The following is a 19703-nucleotide window of genomic DNA, read 5'->3' on the forward strand; positions in this document are numbered from 1 at the left end:
GTACACTGGAGTTAAGGGGGAGGGAGGGCAGAGAAACTTTTAAATAGTGCGAACCATTTGCCCCATCAGTCTAAATTAGTTTTACAAGTTGCCCCTCAGAAAGGGAAACAACTGTGTGTGCACCAGCCAAATCCTAAAGTCAGATATAACTTAGTGTTTGGTCTCTTCCCTATCAACCCACAAGAAGTAGCTCTATATGGTGTTATAGATGATACTGGAGAGTCGCAGAAGTGGAAGTGGAAGGCAGATCACAGCCCGGTAGGACAGGCAAGTTAAAATTCATACTAAAAGGTCTGACTCTGGAAAAATTAATCTTCTGATAATTAAATCTGCCTCTTGCCTTGTGCCTCAGTTTTTCCTATTTCTGTTTCCAGCCCAAACTTTCACTTATTAAAAAACCCACATGACTAGGTACCGTGTTACCTGCAGAAAACCTGTGCATAGAGCTCAGCAGAAGTCTTCAGACTTTCAAGTGCGTCATTTGACTGGACCTGAAGGGATTTCCTAGTTATATGAGCCAATGGCACATTCTATAGCTTCTGTTTATTATTGATTGAGCTAGTTTGGTTAGTTTTAATTTTGGACACTTTCACCTAATAAGTCCTGCACGATATAGGATGGCATTATTTTATCTTCCAAGTTTCATGTCCAATAAGTGATTGAGCTGGGATATATGTGAAATCCCTCCCCCTCTAATATATTCCATGCCACCTTTCACTCATTAATTCAATGACTCATCAGTTGTACAAATATGGAGTGCATGTGCTATGCCAGACACAGAGCTGGGTGTTGGGACAACAGAGACACATGATGGAATTCTGATACTAGGTTTTCGTGTCTTAGTGGTGATAGCTGTAGTAGCAGATAGGTAATTACAAAGTTTCACCAGCTGAATGATGAATGACTGTCTGATCTAATTTTTCCTGTACGCTGAGTCCAGTATGGTTGACCACCTACTCTTGGTGACTGTGACAGGTCCAAACCCTGGGAGACAAAGCACAGAAGAGTGAGTTTCCAAGGCAACAGCCACTGTCCGACTGATGTTCTCAGCAACTCTCCTCTGAGTGTCTGCATGCAGATCTTTACTTCATTCACTTGCTGACCAAATATTCATAAAGCGTGTACATGTAGTCTGGTCCTGTGGTAGGACTGGGAACCTAACTCATGAAGGACAAGACCAGGAATCTTTCCTTAAGAAGTCAGCAGTTTGGTGTTGAAGAGCTGGCTCAGTAGCAAAGGGTTTGAGCTGTTCCTCCTGAGGACTGGAGTTCAGTTGCCAGCACCCATGTGAGTGGTTCATGTGAGTGACCTGTAGCTCCAGGAAATTCAGTACCCTCTTCTGGCCTCCAAGGGCACCCACATGCACTTGGCATACATACAGTGACACATAGACACAGACACAGATGCACGTACACACACACCCATACATCTTTAAAAAAGGAAGCTGGCAGTTTGGCAGAAACAGATGCACAGAATGAGAATATGAAATAGTCTTTTTAATGGAAAAGGTGTTTCTGAGGTAAAGATTCAAACATCAACACAGTCTCAGTAGCCGGTGCTCTGAGGGTTCTGAAGGCAGAACCATATTTATAATATCTATCAGCCCTAATAAACATGAATTGCTGCCCCTATGAAGGGAAAGGGCCTGCTTTGTGTCTTGGTTCTCTTGACAGATAGTACTGTATTTAAGGATTCAGTCCTTCAAGTTGACAAGTCAGATCATCATCATCATCATCATCATCATCATCTTCATCGGCGGCAGCAGCAACAGCAGCAGGTAGCCCAGCTTGGTGAGGCCCATGAATAAATAGCCTCTGTGCCTTCTAGTGCGTTGTTCATAGGACAGAGGCTGGCTCACTCCCACAGGCTACATCATCCTGTCCACACATGCATTCAGGGCGTGTTTCCCAGTGGGTGTTCATTGGAGCACTGATGCAAGACAGAAAGACTTTCACATTCTGTGCTTCCCTCCTGAAGTCCCTCAGGTGCTTCTTTCCCAAAATTCTTTACCTTTGATCTGGGATCCTGCTCTCATATGTGTTCCAGATCATGACGAATGAGTAAAGTCAAGCAGCTTGTGATTACCCAGGATCTTTGTGTGTGACCACTTCTCCTCCCGTCCCGACCTCCTCCTCACCACCTCTAGCGATGATTGTTTGGTATGATCACCGAGTGCTGTCAGTGCTCTGCCTTCCAGAAGCCTCACTTCTCTCGCCTGACAAAGTGCTCCCTGTGTGAGGCAGGAGAGCAGCAGGCCCATTGTCTGTAGTCTTCCAGGAAGGAACGTTTTTCTCCTACTTGGTGAAATCACTGACGAAAGGGCAGTAGAATCAGCACATTCTTCATCATTACAGTTTTACAGATGAGGGAACTAAGTCAAAAGGCTTTGAGTAACCAGTGAATTAGTGGCAGAAACCAATTGTAAGCCCAGTCTAAAACCAAACCTTTGCTCTTATGTGTGTGTGCATGTCTGTGAATATGTGTGCATGTATGTGGGTGCCAGAGGTCAATGTCTTGTGTCTTTCTCAATGACTTTCCACCTTATTTTTTGAGATAGGGTCTCACACTGAACTTGGAACTCACTGATTCAGCTACCTTGGTGGCCAGCAAGCCCCAGGAACCTTCTGTCTTTGCCTTCCCAGCACTGCCCAGTGAGTAACAAGTGATGTTGCCAAGCATGGCTCCTTATGTGGGTTCTGAGATCCAAACTCAGGTCCACGTGTTTGTGTGGCAAACACTTTACTGGGCCATCTCCTCAGCTCCCCAAACTTACATTCTTAATTGTCAGACCACTTCCTCGGTTCTCTGGCATTATTAAAATTTTAGGTAAGTGTGCATATGAATGTGACAGGACTCAGGGCATGTCACCCCAACTGGCTGTGGGAGACCAGAAGATGCCCCCGACTCAATCTTATTAGAATTTGGATTAATTTGATTTGATTAGTTAGGGGCACAACACAGGAGAAGCTTTGAAAAGAGAGAAGTTACCCTGTTGTAAGGCTATTCTACATAAACAAAAGAAATCCTTATTTGTAAAGATGTTTCTCTGTCTCTAAAGATTCCTATCAATAGGAAAGCTGGGACGGACCTGCCTAAGGAATCTCACCCCGGTGGACATAGCCCCACTGCTTCCTGCCTACTTTCCCGTGTCAGCCACCTGCTGAGGTTGACCCTTTGCTATCTGCCAGGAGCACATGAGGCCTACTGCTACCACCCTTGTTCATTTTTTGTCGTGTTAGCTTTTGCTCTGTGAGTCTGTCTTAGTAAACACCATGGAAGGTAGGGGGAAAATTAGGCTTTCTTGTTCTACAAATATATGTACTTACATATTTTTGAGAAATTTAAAACAGGTGGGTAAGAAATACAGATGAAAAGCAATTGACTTTTCTACAATGAAGAGGGAATTAAAAAAATTTTTTATTGCTATTTTAAAATTTCATACAATATTGCCCACTCACATCCAGACATCCTCTCCCATCCATGCCTCCTCCCCAACCCCCCAACGAACCCGGTGCACTCTGCCATACATACTATGTCCTATTCATACAGATGTTTGTACCCAAATGTCCTTCAGTGTAAATGTGTCCACTGGAGTCTAGTTAGTCCATCCAGTGGTCATATGTAAGTCACACTCTCCTTCACCCAGCAGCAACCAGTCTCAAATAGTTTTCACTCTAGTGCTGACCTTCCACCTATTTCTCACCTCCCCTTTGGGCCCTTGTTTAATTGAGCTGACATGGGTCCCATGTTGGATGCCACCACTGCCGCAGGCGCACAGGAGCAAGCCTCCATTGGCCTGGAAGCCTCCACCTCGTCCGTTCATGAACCAGCCCTGGCTCTTACAATCTTTCCACCTCCTTGAAGAGGGAATTTTAAAAGATAACCTTTGCAATTTTCAAGAAAGCCTAGTAGATATTAGTATTTTTAAATAAAATAGCTTTATTAAAACATAATTTAACATCATAAAATCCATTAACAGTGTTTTTTTTCCTGTTTTTTTATTTTTGGGGGGGATAGGCTGGCTTTGTGTTTGCTGTGTAGCTGAGAATGACTTTGAGCTCTTTAAAACAATTTTTTTATGTGTATGAGCATTTTGCCTACATAAATGTGTATGCACAATATGCATGCAGTGCCTGTGGAAGCCAGAGAAAGCATCTGATCCCCTGGAACTGGAGTTAAAGACAGGTGCTAGTTACCATGCGGGTGCTGGGAACTGGTCTCATCCTCTGGAAGAGCAGTGAGCACTCTTAACTGCTGAGCCATCTCTCCAGTCTCCTGACCTTGAACTCTTAATCCTTCTGCCTCCACTTCCTAAATGCTGGAATTATAGATGTTTATCACCATATCCACCTAACTGGCTTATTATAGTTTACATATACATACTAATCTTTAAAAAGAAAAGGAAATTTAGAGTCTGGATTTAGCTCATAGAAATTTTCAAAGTTACTCTGATAGTAATCTTGTGTAAATAATTTGGCTCCATTAAACTCATCCACAGTCACTGAATCCCTACAGAAGAGAAGGCCTTGGGAGAGTAGAGCTGGGTGATCAAGAAGCCCCTAACCTCCCCTTGACTGCCCTTGCTTCATGTACTCCCTCACAGTTCTCGATCATTTCCATTCAATTATTTTTGACCTTTTTTTTCCCTGATGTAAAACATGATAACTTTGTTTTAAAGATTTTATTCTTATTTTTAATCAGGTGTGTGTGTGTGTGTGTGTGTGTGTGTGTGTGCATGCACATTAATGCAGGTATGTGAAGATGTCTGGAAGTGTAAGTCAGAGGTCACGTTATCAGTATCTCTCTCTCTCTCTCTCTCTCTCTCTCTCTCTCTCTCTCTCTCTCTCTCTCCGTAAGAGAGTGCCGCATGCCACCTGACAGGTCATTACAAGGGCAGGAAGTATGAAGAGGACTCAGTCTCAGCATATGAGGGATCCCCCCTTTTTCCTTTTCCGTGTGTGCTTGTATGTAGATGCAACATGAAAAAAATCACCAGGATGTAGGAGACTGAGACAAGGGAGTGCTAGCTCTTCTGTATAAACCTGTTTTAGAGTGAGAAATTGGGCCTAGGGAAGTTAGCTAACCTGCCTATGTGGTGAATGTGAGAATGGAATCCAGATGTGCCTGCCCTCAAAGTCCACACTCTTGCTTCAGCCCTGTGCTGCCTCTGTGTGTCAGCCGGTGGTCGGACACTGCACAGCTAGAAGTTCAAAGTTGCTCACTTTCAACACTGGACCTCTAGATAACACCACTCTTGGAAAAGCTCGGTTTTCTGGGCAAAGTAGGGGCAGACCAGGTCACTTCCTTAAGGGACTCATGCCTATGGTTGAATCTGTCGTGGGTTCTATAGGAGCCCTTCCAGCACCATGCAGCACATCACAGTATTTTCCAGGAATTCTTTCTGTTTCCTTTACTTTCTGTTTGCTCATAAGCATACACCAAACCTAAAGAAAAAATTCCCTACAGAAAATAACTTTCCTAATGATATACAGAGGCATGAGATCATTGCAGGCCAGTCAGGGTGAGGGTGATACTTGGAGATGAGGGACATTCTATCAATAATGTGGTTCCCAGCCAGGTATGGTGGAGCACACCTTGGATGCAGAGATAGGCAGATTTCTGTGACATCAAGCCTAGCCTACTCTCCATAGTGAGTTCCAGGCCAGCTGGGGCTATAGGGAGAGACTGCCTCAAAAAAAAAATAAAATATAAAAATAATGTGGTTCCTTAAAATTTATCTATCTATCTATCTATCTATCTATCTATCTATCTATCTATCTATCTATCATCTATCTATCTGTATGTATGTATAAAAGGGGTCAGTAGAAGAATTTTGACATTTCTACAACAATTGTTTATATTTTCTATTGGTGGCACAATTATAGATATGGGAAATACTGATAGGGTCTATTGCATCCATCACTGAATAAAATGCTGATTTTCAGTTAAAAAAAATAACGTGGTTCCCGGGGAAGGAGAACCAGTGCAGTTTCATGTTTACCAAAGAGAACCCTGATGACTATACAAATAACGACCTTGGAAAACCTTCAGACAAGAATGACTAGAGGTCATTATTCTCTGCTTCTAAGAAGTACATTAAACACTAGTGAAGCCTTTTCTTTACCAGAAGTGAATTCAATTCCTTCCAAAGAAAGAAGTAGAGAAGAAAGCGGATGCTGGTGCAGTGGTGCATATGCTTGAATGCCAACACTTGGAAGGGAAGTTTGAGGCAGCCTGGGCTACATAGTGATACCCAGTTAAGGAAGGAGACCAGGGAAGAGGAAGAGGAAAATGAAGAAGAGGGGAAAGAGGAGAAAGACAGGAGGACAAGGAGGAGGAGAAAAGGGAGGAGGAAGAAGAAAGAGAAGAGGAGGAGGAGGAAGAGGAGGAGGAAAATTGGGGGGGGATGTAGCTCAGCGGTAGAGCACTTTTCTAGCATGTATGATGCACCGAGCACTGGGTTCAATCCCCAGTGCCACACTGGTACATATGTACACACACACACACACACACACACACACACATTTATATATATATGAATTTTCCTTAGAAGACCTGGGGTAGTGTCTGAGTTCTGAGTTTAGTTATTGAGTAACTTGAGGGAAAGTGTGTAGCCTCCTGGAGCCTCAAGTACTGATACGGCAAAATGAACTCTTTCAACTTGTAGTTTAATTGTAAACCTAGTGCTAATTGACAGCAAAACTTAGCCTGAGAGTCAGGGTGGTGATAAGGGAGAGGTAGTGTCTTTACTTCTCTTTCTGTTTTCATTATCTCACACTTTAAAACCAGCATTCAACTGTGGAATTAAAATGTTCTCCCTTTTTTTGGAAAACTGGAAAACCTTGTGAGTGGCGTCGGCTGGAGCTGAGTGGTGACCCCTGTGTTTGTCCCAGGTGTGTCATCAGGAGGCTTTCCAATTTTCCAAAAGATTGGAGAAAATCTCAATTCCACAATGAATTGCTGATTTTAAAGCATGACCTAATTAAAATAGAGAAAGAAATGAGGAATAATACTATGTGTCCCAACAGCACAAAGTTCAAACGAAACCCACTGTTGGGCTAGTTCTCACCCAGACTGTTCCTTTCCAACCCTACAATCAGTCCAGTTGCATTTCTCCCCATGGATACAGGTGGGAGCAGACCTGGTATGCACAGTGCATGAAATGAGCCCGTTTAAAGAAAGTTTTAAATTAAAAAAAAATTAATTATGTCTATGTCTGCCTGTGTGTCTGTGTGAGTTCAGTCCCTGAGGACACCAGAGAGGGTGTCAGATTCCTCCTGGAGGTGGAATTACAGGCGATTGTGAACCACCTGACATGGGTGGTGGGAACCAAACTCAGATCCTCTGCAAGAGCAGCAGGTGTTCCTAACCACTGAGCCATCTCTGCAGTTCCTGAACCAGCTCATGACAAACTTTTTTTTTTTTTTTTGCGGTGATAACTGGGAAACAAGATTGTTGGGGCTCAGGGAATGTTGCAATATTATTCTCTTACACGCTGACCTAGAGTTAAAGGAAATTGGAAGTGCTCAACAGCTCCCTTGGAATAAAGGTCTCTGTAAACTTTTCTTCTTTTATCTATCCATACTTTTCTCCCCAAGCTGTGAGAGGGGCTCTCTCTGAACTTCTCTGCAAAAAGGATTTTCTTCCAAAAGAAACATGATTTTTGGGGCTGGAGAGATGGGTCAAAGGTTAAGAGCACTGACTGCTCTTGCAGAGGACCCAGGTTCGATTCCCAGCACCCACATGGCTGCTACGAACTGTCCTTAACTCCAGTTCCAGGGGAACCCAAAGCCCTCTTTTGACCTCTGTGGCTTTGCATGACATGGTGCACTCACATACATTCAGGCAATACACTCAGACACATAGAATAAAAATAATAAAGAAATATTAAAAGAAAGAAAGAAAAGAAACATGATTGTCTTAAATCATCTGATGTAGTCAGCTTTCTATTACTGTCACAAAATGCAAAGATAACTAACATAAAAAGAGGTTTATTTTGGGTCACTGTTTTGGCGATTTCTGTCCATGGTTGGTTGGTCCTCTCAAAATACTTAGAAGCTGCTTGTGCCCTTCTATTTGGCTACTAGACCGTGGCCTTTTATTCCTTTACACTTTCAAAATTACTGTGTTTATGAAGAGTGTAGAGTCTAGAGCTCGAAGACCTTGAAGACCCAATTTTCTTCCATCTGGACTCAAATTACAAATCTTTCTTAGAGACAACCTGGGGTCCAGATCTACCCAGCCCCCTCTCCCCCAACAAAAAGACCAATTAGCCTATCTCACAGTTAAATTTGTAAATGTCTCATGGCTTTCTGTAAATTATAAGATGGTCACAAGCATGGTGGGGAGGAAATTAGATACCCGCCCACATTTGTCCAAACTCTATTTAAGTCCAGTTTCTTTGATAATCTCTGTTCCCTAATTTCTTTCTAAATATAGAGAATGTATGCAGTGGTTTTAACACATCTAAGCACCTGGTAACACCTGGTGGTAGCACGGTTAATCTGGGCCTGTGATGAAGTTGCTATCATGGCAGGGGTGCATGGCAGAGAAAAACCACCTAGGTCAGAAGTCACAAGGAGAAATCCCCACAAACAGAGACCTAGAGAAGTGTCTGTCCAAAGAGGAAGGCTAGGCAGTGCCTTGCATCTAAAGAAGCAGACTTAATCTCCCAGGGGTTTCCTCTCTCAAGGGAGTCAACAGTCTCTGGAGGAAAGAACCAGATGACCTATGCCCCAAAACATTCCACCTGTGGGAAGGTGGAAAGTTGCCCCAGAGGTTCTGGGCAATCACCCCAGGGATTACCTTAATGTGTAAGGCAAGGCTCATTAAAGGGACTGTGGGCATTTTAAGATATATTCCCATCAGTGTGGGAATTTATCAGTCACGGTACCAGTGGCATGAAGAACAGTGGTAGAAAATCTCACTCAGGTATAACAAACAGGACCAAAGAACAAAGGTTGGAGCGCTAGGGGGAAAAGTAACTGAGTAACTTTTCCCCAGGGAAAGCTTTGGTGTGTGTACAACAATCACTTCTTTATTCATGGTCCTAGGGTCTATATGCTTCTCAGAAGGCTCTAGAGAACCAGATGACTCACTGATAAGGATGTGGCCAGTGTAAATTGTCCACACTGAGGGCAGAGTGGAGACAGGGCTCTTGTCTCAGCACCTAGCCTTGCCTTAGTGTGTCCCCTGCCATTTCCCAGGGCATCTTCCCAGGCTGCGTCTACTTGGAAGCCTCATGTCTGTTCACTGCCCTCAGCGTGTCCCAGGGCGGAGCTGATGGCTGATGCTGGCGCATGGCAAGACACCGCTCTTCCTTTAGTATGTTTTGAAGGATCTGTCACATGTGTTTGCTCCAAGGCTGAGTGTACTGATATGTATCTCAGGGAAATATTGATGGCTTAAGAGTACTGGGCAAGGGTTCCATTCCCAACTCTGTATTTTCTTTTTTTAGCTGACTGGGATAAGTTCACTCAACCTGAAAGTAGAGGGAAGGTGACATTTGTCTCACTTGTTGTGAAGATTAAGACAACAACATGGATAACTCACACAAACAGCCTCTGACATACAATGAATGCTCTAGAGAAATGATCCTTTAATAAAACTTGATGAAAATGCTCACACACTACAGGTGGGAATGTCCATTGGTACATCTACAATCACTTTGAAAATGATTTTGTGGTATCAAAGCTGAACCTATGCACAGATTGTGACCCAACAACTCCATTCCTAGGTATATGCTTCTAAATATTCCTCTGGGTGCATAGTAATAGTTATCAATGTACAACAAACCTATATGTGGAAAGACACAGTTTAACAGAGGAACACGCTATACTCATTGGACAGCTTGTGATTAAAGTGGGCAGTGCTCTTATTCCATCCTTTACAGCAGCAGCTAACATTACTTACGTTGATTAAGAAACCTCAAGGCTTACACTACTTATCATTGCATTGCAGCCCTGAGACTGTTTAAGAACAAACGAGTGGCTAGTGATGGTGTATCAACACGCTTAGCTCGCCCACTGCAGACGGTCTAAGTGGGTTTCAACACTGCACTCCCCAACTGTTCTTCTTCAGTTTTCGCATTGGCTCTTTTGTCATCTGATCCCTCCTCCAACTCCTGCTAGAGTAACAGCGTTGTGCAAGAAAAGTTTAACTTTCCCCCAAAACATGCTAAACGATATATTGGATTAGAGGAAAGAATATTGGATTGAGACTGAGAACAGACTAAATTGAGGCCATGTGCATTTGAAGAGCCCTCATTTGTCCCCCAAAGTCCTTCACTAATTTTCCAGTAAAATTTACTTACCAGCAAGCTCCTTAATTCTGCTCTTATTTCAATTCCAGGAGTCTAGGTGCTGTGAGTGGAGCTGGGGTTATGACATTTTGAGTATAAAAAGATATCTTTTAGTCTGACAACATTAACTAGTCACTTTGGGATGGGGTTAAGATAAAGACATGCTTGGCAGATGTAAGATGATCAGAGGATGCTGTTTCCTCCTTTTATTCAGGCCTATTGGTGATGGTGGCGGGGGTGGGTGCAGAAAATCTTCTCTCTTGGACTCTTACATTCCCCATAAAGTGAGTCTGAAATTAGCCTACTGCCCAGTATTACACACTTTCTCTCAAATGTCACCATACTAGGTATTTTAGCTAAGAATATTCACAAAAAAACCTTCAGCATCATCACAGAAGGAATTGACCAGAACAGGAATAAGGACAAAATGCCTGGGTGTGTATGAATGAAAACACCTGAAGATGTTGTGGTAATCCAAAAAATTACATGCAGAATTCTGAATAAAACCTGCATAGTTGGATTAACCGCGGTGTTGTGATACAGAATCCTAAGCTGTCTCCAAACAAGCTCAGAAAGAAAAACAAAAGATCCAATTGTTGAGGCTGCCATTTCGGATGAGGCTACATGGAAGAGAGCTTGGCTCTAGCCACAGAAAATTTGCTATGAAGGAAGCCCCCTACCTCGCAGACCCATTCATCTTTCAGTAGCTTTTCTGGAGTCCTCAAAGGGCTCTGCCCAAAGCCTTTACTCAGGTTAACAGGAGAACTGTCAGAGGTCATCAGAGAATTCACTCAAAGGAGTGACTGAACCATATTTTCTTCAGATTATTATGGGATGGCATTTTTGCCCTTAGTTACCCTGAAGCCAAGCAAGAACACAGGGTCCCTTAGTTTTCACAAGGGATTCTGGTCCTGGACTTGATGCATACCAGTACCTAGGCATGTACAAATCCTTTGTGTGAAAGGTAAGCTATATACATGCTTATGTATAGTTTAACCATCTATGTTACTTACAATACCCTATGCAATGTAAATAACATGTAAATAGTGTTACTGCATCATTTAGAGAATAATGCCAAGAAAAAAAATCTATATATGCTTAGTAGAGACACAGTATTGTCACTATATTTCATCCCTGCTTGGTTGAATCTGTGGATGAGGAATCCACAGATGTAGAAGGCTCACTATATATGTTTTAAATTATTTCTCTAAAGCTTCTTGCATCTAATAGGGTTAAGTTTCCTAAGTTATGACACAAATACAGTCTCTTATATTTTAGACTGTTTCTCCCTGATATATGTGAGTTATATGTGACAGTCAAGATTGCCTCTAATTCAACAAAGAAATAATGACTACTTGAGAAAATTACTTTTGGGCACTGGAGTTAATCACAGCTAGTACATTTTCTTTTAAATATTTTATTTTTTATTTATTTGCATTTTATGTGTATGAGTGGATTGCCTGTATGGAGGTAAGTGATCTCTTGTTGTGCAATGCCTGCAGAGGTCAGAAGAGAGTGTTAGATTCCCCTGGAACTGGTGTTACAGACAATTGTTAGCCACCATGTGGGTGCTGGGAATCGAACCCAAGTCTTCTGCAAGAGCAACCAGTGCTCTCTTAACTGCTGAGCCATCTCTCCAGCCCCAGTCAGTATATTTTCTAATTATTGACTTAATTTAGGATTTGAATAAGAAAAATTCCAGGTTACCGGTTGTCGGATTGCTCTCCGACATTTGATTCATGTGTTGTAACAGGTTACCAAGTCTTGTGCAGTCTCAAGGGTAATCCACAAATTCTCCACAATATCTCAGAACGAAATTAACTAATCATCTTGAGAACAATTAGAGAACCAGGAACAACTCAAGAGTACCAGAGCCTACTCTAAGGGTTTTGTATATCTTGAGTCGTTTATTGAAGCCTCTAAATGTCTCTAGGAGGTTAACAGCTATTCTTACTTAGTTTTACAAAAGAGGAAACTAAGAAAAAGATTGGGGGACTTAAACAACAGTACGTAGTTGAAAATAGAAGTCCTTGGTTTTGACTGCAGCCGGTCCACCTCACAGCACATGCTTATTGCTTTCCCAGACATCCCTCTGCACAGTGGTGCATCTTCAGCCTGCCTGCTCCTGGGTAGTGCTGGATATAGGAAGAATGCCCGACTGGTCCATACCAGATGTCTTCCGCTGGATGCTTCCTGGAGCAGCTCCTAGATCGCAGGAGTGTTGTGGCTCACCACACTACTTTGATCTCCTTGCTTATTTATGTTTTAAAATGTAACAGCTTTATTGAGATAGAATTTATACAATATACAATTCACCCATTTGAAATGTACAATTCAATGGTTTTTACATCGTCATAGAGTTGTACGGCCATCACCACCACCAGTCTTAGGACATTTCTAATCACCCAGAAAAGACACCCTGTTCCCATTCCCAGTGGCTCCCTAATATCCCCTCCCCATAACTTCTGACAAGTAGAGCTGCACTTTCTGCCTCTATAGGTTTTCCTATATGATATAAGTAGAATTGTACAATGTATGACCTTCTGTGTCTGGCTTCTTAGCATGATGTTTTTAAGCTTCATCCGCATCGTAGCACATTTTATTCACACGTATGCCACATGATGGGCATGTTTTCACTTTAGGCTGTTATGAAAGTGCTGCTATGACCATTTGTGAACAAGTTTCTGTGTCGGCATGCTTTAATTTCTCCTAGGTATAGACGTAGGGGAGTTTCTGTGTCGGCATGCTTTAATTTCTCCTAGGTATAGACGTAGGGGAGTTTCTGTGTCTCTGTTGAACATTGTAAGGTCTCACTACACTGTTTTGTTCTGTGCTTACTTTTTAAATGGTATACTTTATTTTTATTTATGTATGTGTGTATATGCCTCTGTGGGTTTATGTGTACTGTATGTGCAGGTGCCTGAGGGGGGCAGAAGAGGGCGCTGGATCCCTTGGAGCTGGAGTTAACAGGCTGTTGTGAGTTGCCCATGTGGGTGCCGGGACCCACGCCTGTGTCTTCTGCACAAGCAGCAAGCGTTTTAAACCTCTGCGCCATCTCTCTAGTCCCCACTCTTTGCTTATTGGTAGTAAGAAGTTTCCAGCTGATGATTTTTTTCAAAAGTGGCCTTGCTTCTCAACAGAAGCACCTTGTCTTTGGACAGCAGAGTTGTCTTCAATAATAGTCAACATCTGTCTGAGTATGCACAGCTACTTTCATTAACAGAAACCAAATGTAAAGCTTGGAGTCACTTTGAGTTAGTGTCCCTTTCTTTCTTAAGTCTTTAGTGAATGAAGATATGAAATAAATAAACGATCATAGCAATGACAGCCATTAATAAAACTGTAGATGTTCCAAGCAATCTATGAAGCATATACTATTCAATTTTGGAACCCCCAAGATGTTTTGGAATTTTTCTAGATTTATTCTAGAATTCTAGAGGGTAAGATTTTTAAAAATCATAAGAATGATAGCCATAATTTTATCTGTCTTGATGACCAGGCAGAGATGAAACAAAAAAAGTGAACTCTTCTATTGGGAAACTGCTTGGAAGGGACTGAGATGAGTCAAAGATGCTCCCAGTGGAGGAAGCAGGAAGCAGGAAGTAGAAAGAATGACTGTGATTCATCCTGGGTCTCTGGACTCATGATGCTATCACATGGTTTACATTTTCTACAAGTACATATAATTTGTTGCCAAATAAAGCATGAGAAAGATTAGTAAATATTAATGGAAAAGAGAAATGAGGAACTATTCTAATATAACATTTTTACTGGCTTTTGTTAAAAAGTTTTCCTGTTGCAGAGTGCCCATCTGCTGCCTAGCATGAAAATTTTTGAATGCCTGTCGATCAGCCCTCTTCAGAGACCAATGAGAAGACACAGAGTATGGAAAACAAAGCAAAAACCAGACCTGGTGTTGTATTTTGTTTGTGACGTCTTTAAAGCATAAATGGGTACGTTTATATTTATCAAAATAAGTGATGGTCATTGCTTTTTAATGCTGCTGCTACTACTACTACTACTACTACTACTGCTACTAATTTGTGTGGTAATGGCAGTTCCTAATGAAAGTATTATAATGTGTGTATGAGGAAACACATAGTCTTCCTCCCAGAAATAGAAACCAAACTGTTTAATTTGCTTTAGTATATAGTACATAAGAAAAAAAACAATGTTTGACTAAAGAGTGTATTATATTGATTCTGATTTTGTGTCATGTTGGCCTAATTTCTCACTTGGATTAAAATTCTGAGTACATAATTAGGACAATAATGGAAGCATTATTTTTTCAGTGAACCTAAATCACCCTTAGAACTGAGGGCTGGGAGAAGCCTCCTCTGCATTCTCCTGCTCAGACCGTAACCCAGTTATCAGCTGCTCACAGTCATTCTCGTTCCTCAGGAAAGAATAGATCTTTCTGTTTAGCAGCCAACCCAGGAACTGGATTTCACCACGCTCACCACATCTTCCTTCTCCATGTCATACTTGAATGTTTTTGGTCCTGAGAAGAAGTAAATGTAGCCTAAAAGAGACAACGTTGACATTGTGGTTACTGGGAATGGCTTGTGGGTCTGTAAGCAGGAGGATCAGCAACTGCAGCTTCCTTGGGGAACTAGGAATTTGCCAGATGGCAGTGAGCTGACCTCTGAGGAGCTCTACCATGCCCTGGAACCCGACACTCCTCACATTGTTCGCTTTCTTTCTCTCTGCTTCAGCCAGGGTAAGGTCTTCACCTTGGGGTCATCCAGCTAACCACCCTCAGTTATGCTTTGTGTTTTCGCTTAGGCTGTTCCCTTCAAAGAAGCCCTCTCTTCTTCTCTTATCCCTGTCAAACTGCTACCCAATCTTCAAAACCAGCCAATGTTTCACTATGAACTGGCCAACGGCCAAGTCTGACCTTTGCTTTCTCAGATCACTTCTTGCAATCATCATTGTGAAGCCTCGTAACACTACTCAGTCCAATCACAGACTGTCTTGTCCTTCGGTAATTTCATTTGTGTTCGATGGGTAGGCATTTCCCAAAGATGTGCAACATTTCATGAGGGCAGAGGATGGAATTACATTTATTTGATATGTATGTAATACCCAGTTCATTCAACTTTTCTATCTATGTGCTAAATTTCAGGAGTTGGGTGATAGAGGGGTAAAAGATACTGAGAAGATTGAATCTATGACTACTGGATGGAAGTTACACCATAGGGTTTTTGTTGTTTGTTGTTTTTAAATATTTTATTTAGTATTTTTATTTTATGTGTATGAGTGTATTGCCTGCATTGTAAGTACACCCATGCTGTGCATTTCCCGTAGAGGTCAGAAGAAGGCATTGGATCCCCTGGAACTGGAGTTAGGATGGTTATTAGCTGTCATGTTCTTGCTGGGAACCAAACCCAAGTCCTCTGAAAGAGTGCCCAATGCTCTTAACCACTGAGTCATCTCTCCAGCCACATGTATCTTGAGCCAAGGTCTCACTATGTAGCCCAGGCTGATGTCAAACTCTTTTTCCATGTGCCTCAGCCTCTTGGTATTGCAGGCTGAAGTTGGACTTTTTTTTTTTTCTTTAGCAAAGGGTCTCATGCATTCCAGATTGATCTTGGATTTGCTATATGGTTGAGTATGACTTTGAAGTTCCTCCTCCAAGGTCTAGGATTACAAGCCACCACACCCAGTTTATGTAGTGCTGGAGACTGAACCCAGGGCCTCATGCATGCTGTAGACAAGCTGAGCTACATCCCTGGCCTGAAGCTATATTTTTTAAAAGCCATCTGTTAGTAGAGGGAGTAAAGGGAGAATCATAATAGCGCATCTTTTATCATTCCTTTTTCTAGTAGGAAATCTGGTTCATTAAACTTCTAAAAGGGCCTAGGACCAAAAATAAGAACCAGTGATTCCCATCCAAAACCTACTTTCTGTTGCGTTAAAGCAGAGCCCAGATTTCCTGTTATAATTTCCCAAAAGTTTCAAGCGGGGACACTCACCATTTAATTCTACAGCAGCATCTATTTGGCCACTCACTCCGGAGAATTCTTCTTCGGTGTTTTTTGGGTAGTCTTTTTCCATTTTCCTTTTTCTCTCATCATAGCTGGAAAGAAATATTATGTCATAAATAAGTCTTTCTTGGCTATAGGTGATATTGAGCTGGTCAGGCTTATTTGGCCATGTCCAATTTATAACTTATTCTAGATGTCTCTCTTTAGCTCTGTCTCTCTTGAAGTAATAAATCAACGTGTGATCACTAAATTAGAGCCAAGAAAAACTGTAATAATTGATCCTTTAGGAAATAACTTTTATTGAATGTTTTTTGACAATTTCATACATGAACACAGGGCATTCTGACTACTGCAGCCCTGCATCCTCTCCCATCTCCCTCCCTAATGTGTTACCCCTCCTTGCTCAACTATTGACTACTGATAGATTCTGGGCGGGGGCAGTCACTGTCTTCACTTGTGTCCCCACTGAGAAGCCTACCAGTCTCCACCAGACAGTTTCAAACCCAAGGCCACATAGATGATCCTTTGTCTTTTAAATCAGTCTAACTGCATCCCATCCCTCCTGTTTCCTGGAAAGATCATACGACCAAACAGTAGATTAAGATTCTAGTTCTTAATCAACCACCACCCACTGATAGTTCTGAAGACCCCTTAATGCACCTCTGTGATCTAAGTCACACTTGTAGAAAGACCGTGACTTGTGTGAGTCTGGGGACTGTATGAACTCAGCCTCAGGTGGAGATGACTATCACCTCTTCAAGTGATACTCCATCTACAGTATGAGAAAGTCCCTTCATGAGTGCAAAGCTCCGACTAGGGACATTCCCAGGTACACACCTCACCAAAAGGCCAGACAATTTCCCCCCAGGGCTACTGGGTAGTTTTCTGTGGCAGCAGATCACGCCTACCATCCCCTGAAATGTGCCTCTGACTACATGGGACAGGGGGAAAGTAGCCCTTGAGATCTGAGCGGGAATCAAACTTTGACAAAGAAGTATGCAGTCTTAAGTGACTGGGGTTTGGGTTGATTTAGCAAGGTGTTAGGGGCAAGGAGAGAAGCTAATTCTCCAACATGTCAACAGATTGACTGTGACATATTAATATTTCGCTGAGACCTTTTCTTAAAAAATATTTTATTTATTATTATTTTTATTTTATGTGTACAAGTGTATTGCCTGCATGTATGTGAGTACACCTTGTCATGCACTGCCATGGAGGTCAGAAGAGGGCTTCAGATTCCCCTGGAACTGGAGTTAAGGACGGTTCATAGCCGCCATGTGGGTGTTGGGAATCAAACCAGGGTCCTCTGCAAGAGGAGTCAGTGCTCTTAACTGCTGAGCCAACTCTCCAGCCCTTCATTGAGACCTTTTATATAGACATCATAGCATCTAAGGTCTGTGGCACTAACACAAAGTTATCTACTTTGAATTTTACCAAGTAAGAGCATTACCATCAAATATTCATTATCATTTCACAAGGAAAGACGCTATCACACACACAAAAAGCAGAGAGCATATAAACTAAGAATAAAACAGCCCTTGCCAACAATCCTCGCAGTACTGTCACAGAATGCTCCCATTTATAACACACTGCTGCTCTTATTTTGCTGTGAGCTACTGAAAACTTGTGACAGTCTAGCCCTTTGTGGATGGCAAGTTGGAGATTTTGGTGACAGAGCAAAGAGCTTCACACTTCCGGTCAGACGGCTCTGGTTTGTCCTCTGACGTTTATCTGCTGGCTGTGTGAGCAAGGAAACCTGACAGTGTGCTCTGAGCATATTATCTGCATATCTGAGTCCTCCTCTGGGAAACGGTGACCATGAGGGTGAGACAGTTCACAGGCATGCACGCCCACATTACCGCCTACCCATCTGTCTCATGTGGTGCCCAGGACAAGTCCTAGCCATTGACTTTGTCATTTTTTTGATCCCAAGGCCCATTAACTCTAGCTTCTTAGTATGAGGTTGAGTGAACTTTGAGATTAGACCTGGGATCCTAAGTCATCAATGAGTTTAATTTCTAATTTCTCTTTTGTCTTACCCTCTGTTTAGTCTTCAGTCTTTATACCTGTCAGCAGATCACATTTTTCAGTGGTAGGCAAGGTTGACAGGAGGTGGACAGAGGAACCTGGGATGCAGTGGCCGTAGGTGGTCCAGAAAACCAGACCAGGGAAGGATTAAGACAGATAACCATTGCTGTGCTGTGGACTTTGCCCAAAGAATTAAAGAAGAATGAATTATATGGAAGAGAAGAAAGGCAAGGGGAACTGAGGAGTAAGGTGACCTTTTCAGTGCATTCGGGAGGGACAAAAAGGGAGAAACCTGGGATTCCCGACGGAAATTAATAAACAAAGTCCACTTCTAATCGGGAGCCACATGGCTTTCGTGGAGGAAGTGTCCTTTCTGCTCGCCCTGAGGAAGGGCAGGCTGCTGTGGGGGGTAGCGATGGTGAATGAAAAGGATAGAAAGGAGTTTCCACGTGTGATCCCAGATGAGGGCTAGAAAACAAGGCCCTTTGTGGAGAAGGACTATGAGAAGATTCTGGAATAAAGGATTTGTAATAACATGGAAACATATGGACACTATAGCACTAGGTGAAAATATGTCACAATACAAACTTATAATCTTAAATATTTAAAAATGAGGAGCTGGAGAGATGGCTCAGCGAATAAGAACACTGTTTTTGCAAAAGACCCGGGTTCAAATCCCAGCACCCATATGGCAGCTAACAATTGTCCATAACTCCAGTTCCAGGGGATCCAACAGTCTCTTCTGTCCTCCACAGGCACTGCATGACACGGGTGCACTTATCTACATGCAGGCAATACATGCATACACATAAAATAAAAATAATAAATATTAAAAAAATGAGGACTCCCTCCAAAAAACACCCCCAAAACAAAAAAGAAAACAATATTAAATGGCTATCAAAAGATGCTGCAGAATGGGCTGTGGCTCAGTTGGTAGAGTGTTTTCATAGGATGCATGAAACCGTGGGTTAATCCCCAGCACGGATTAATTGGGCATGGTAGTGCACGCTGTAACCCTAGTATTTGGGAGGTGGAGTTAGGCATATCAGGCATTAAAGGTCCTTGGCTATATAGCAAGTTGTGAGAGACTCTGTCTCAAAACAAACAAACAAAATTACAAGTGTCTAGTATTGTTGGCATGCACTCTGGTACATTCCTATAATCCCAGTGCTCAGGAAGCTGAGGCAGGTATTCTAGGCCAACCTAGGCTACATAGTGAGGACCTATTTAAAACAAAAGAAGCAAGTGTTGGCAATTTTATAAATTTCTTTCCCAAACCTACCTTCCCTCCCTCCGTCCCGCCCTCCTTCCTTCTTTCCTTCCTTCCTTCCTTCCTTCCTTCCTTCCTTCCTTCCTTCCTTCCTTCCTTCCTTCCTCCCTCCCTCCCT

At 42.4% G+C, this 19703-nt stretch overlaps 1 protein-coding gene across 1 annotated transcript in view; it reads right to left on the bottom strand.

The window, feature by feature from the left end:
* Window positions 1–14536: 14536 nt before the first annotated feature.
* The window catches only part of Mmp20 (matrix metallopeptidase 20), a 48305-nt gene continuing 43138 nt past the window's right edge, over window positions 14537–19703 (bottom strand). Inside the window, exons 9-10 of the mRNA XM_008829897.1 lie at window positions 16276–16379; window positions 14537–14822 (exon numbers count right to left, since the gene is read on the bottom strand). Of these exons, the coding sequence (XP_008828119.1) occupies window positions 14722–14822; window positions 16276–16379 (205 nt within the window). The 3' untranslated portion in view covers window positions 14537–14721. The remainder of the gene's footprint in view (window positions 14823–16275; window positions 16380–19703) is intronic.

Source organism: Nannospalax galili, unplaced genomic scaffold (genome assembly GCF_000622305.1).
Source record: "Nannospalax galili isolate Female #2095 unplaced genomic scaffold, S.galili_v1.0 scaffold1750, whole genome shotgun sequence".
NCBI lineage: Eukaryota > Metazoa > Chordata > Mammalia > Rodentia > Spalacidae > Nannospalax > Nannospalax galili.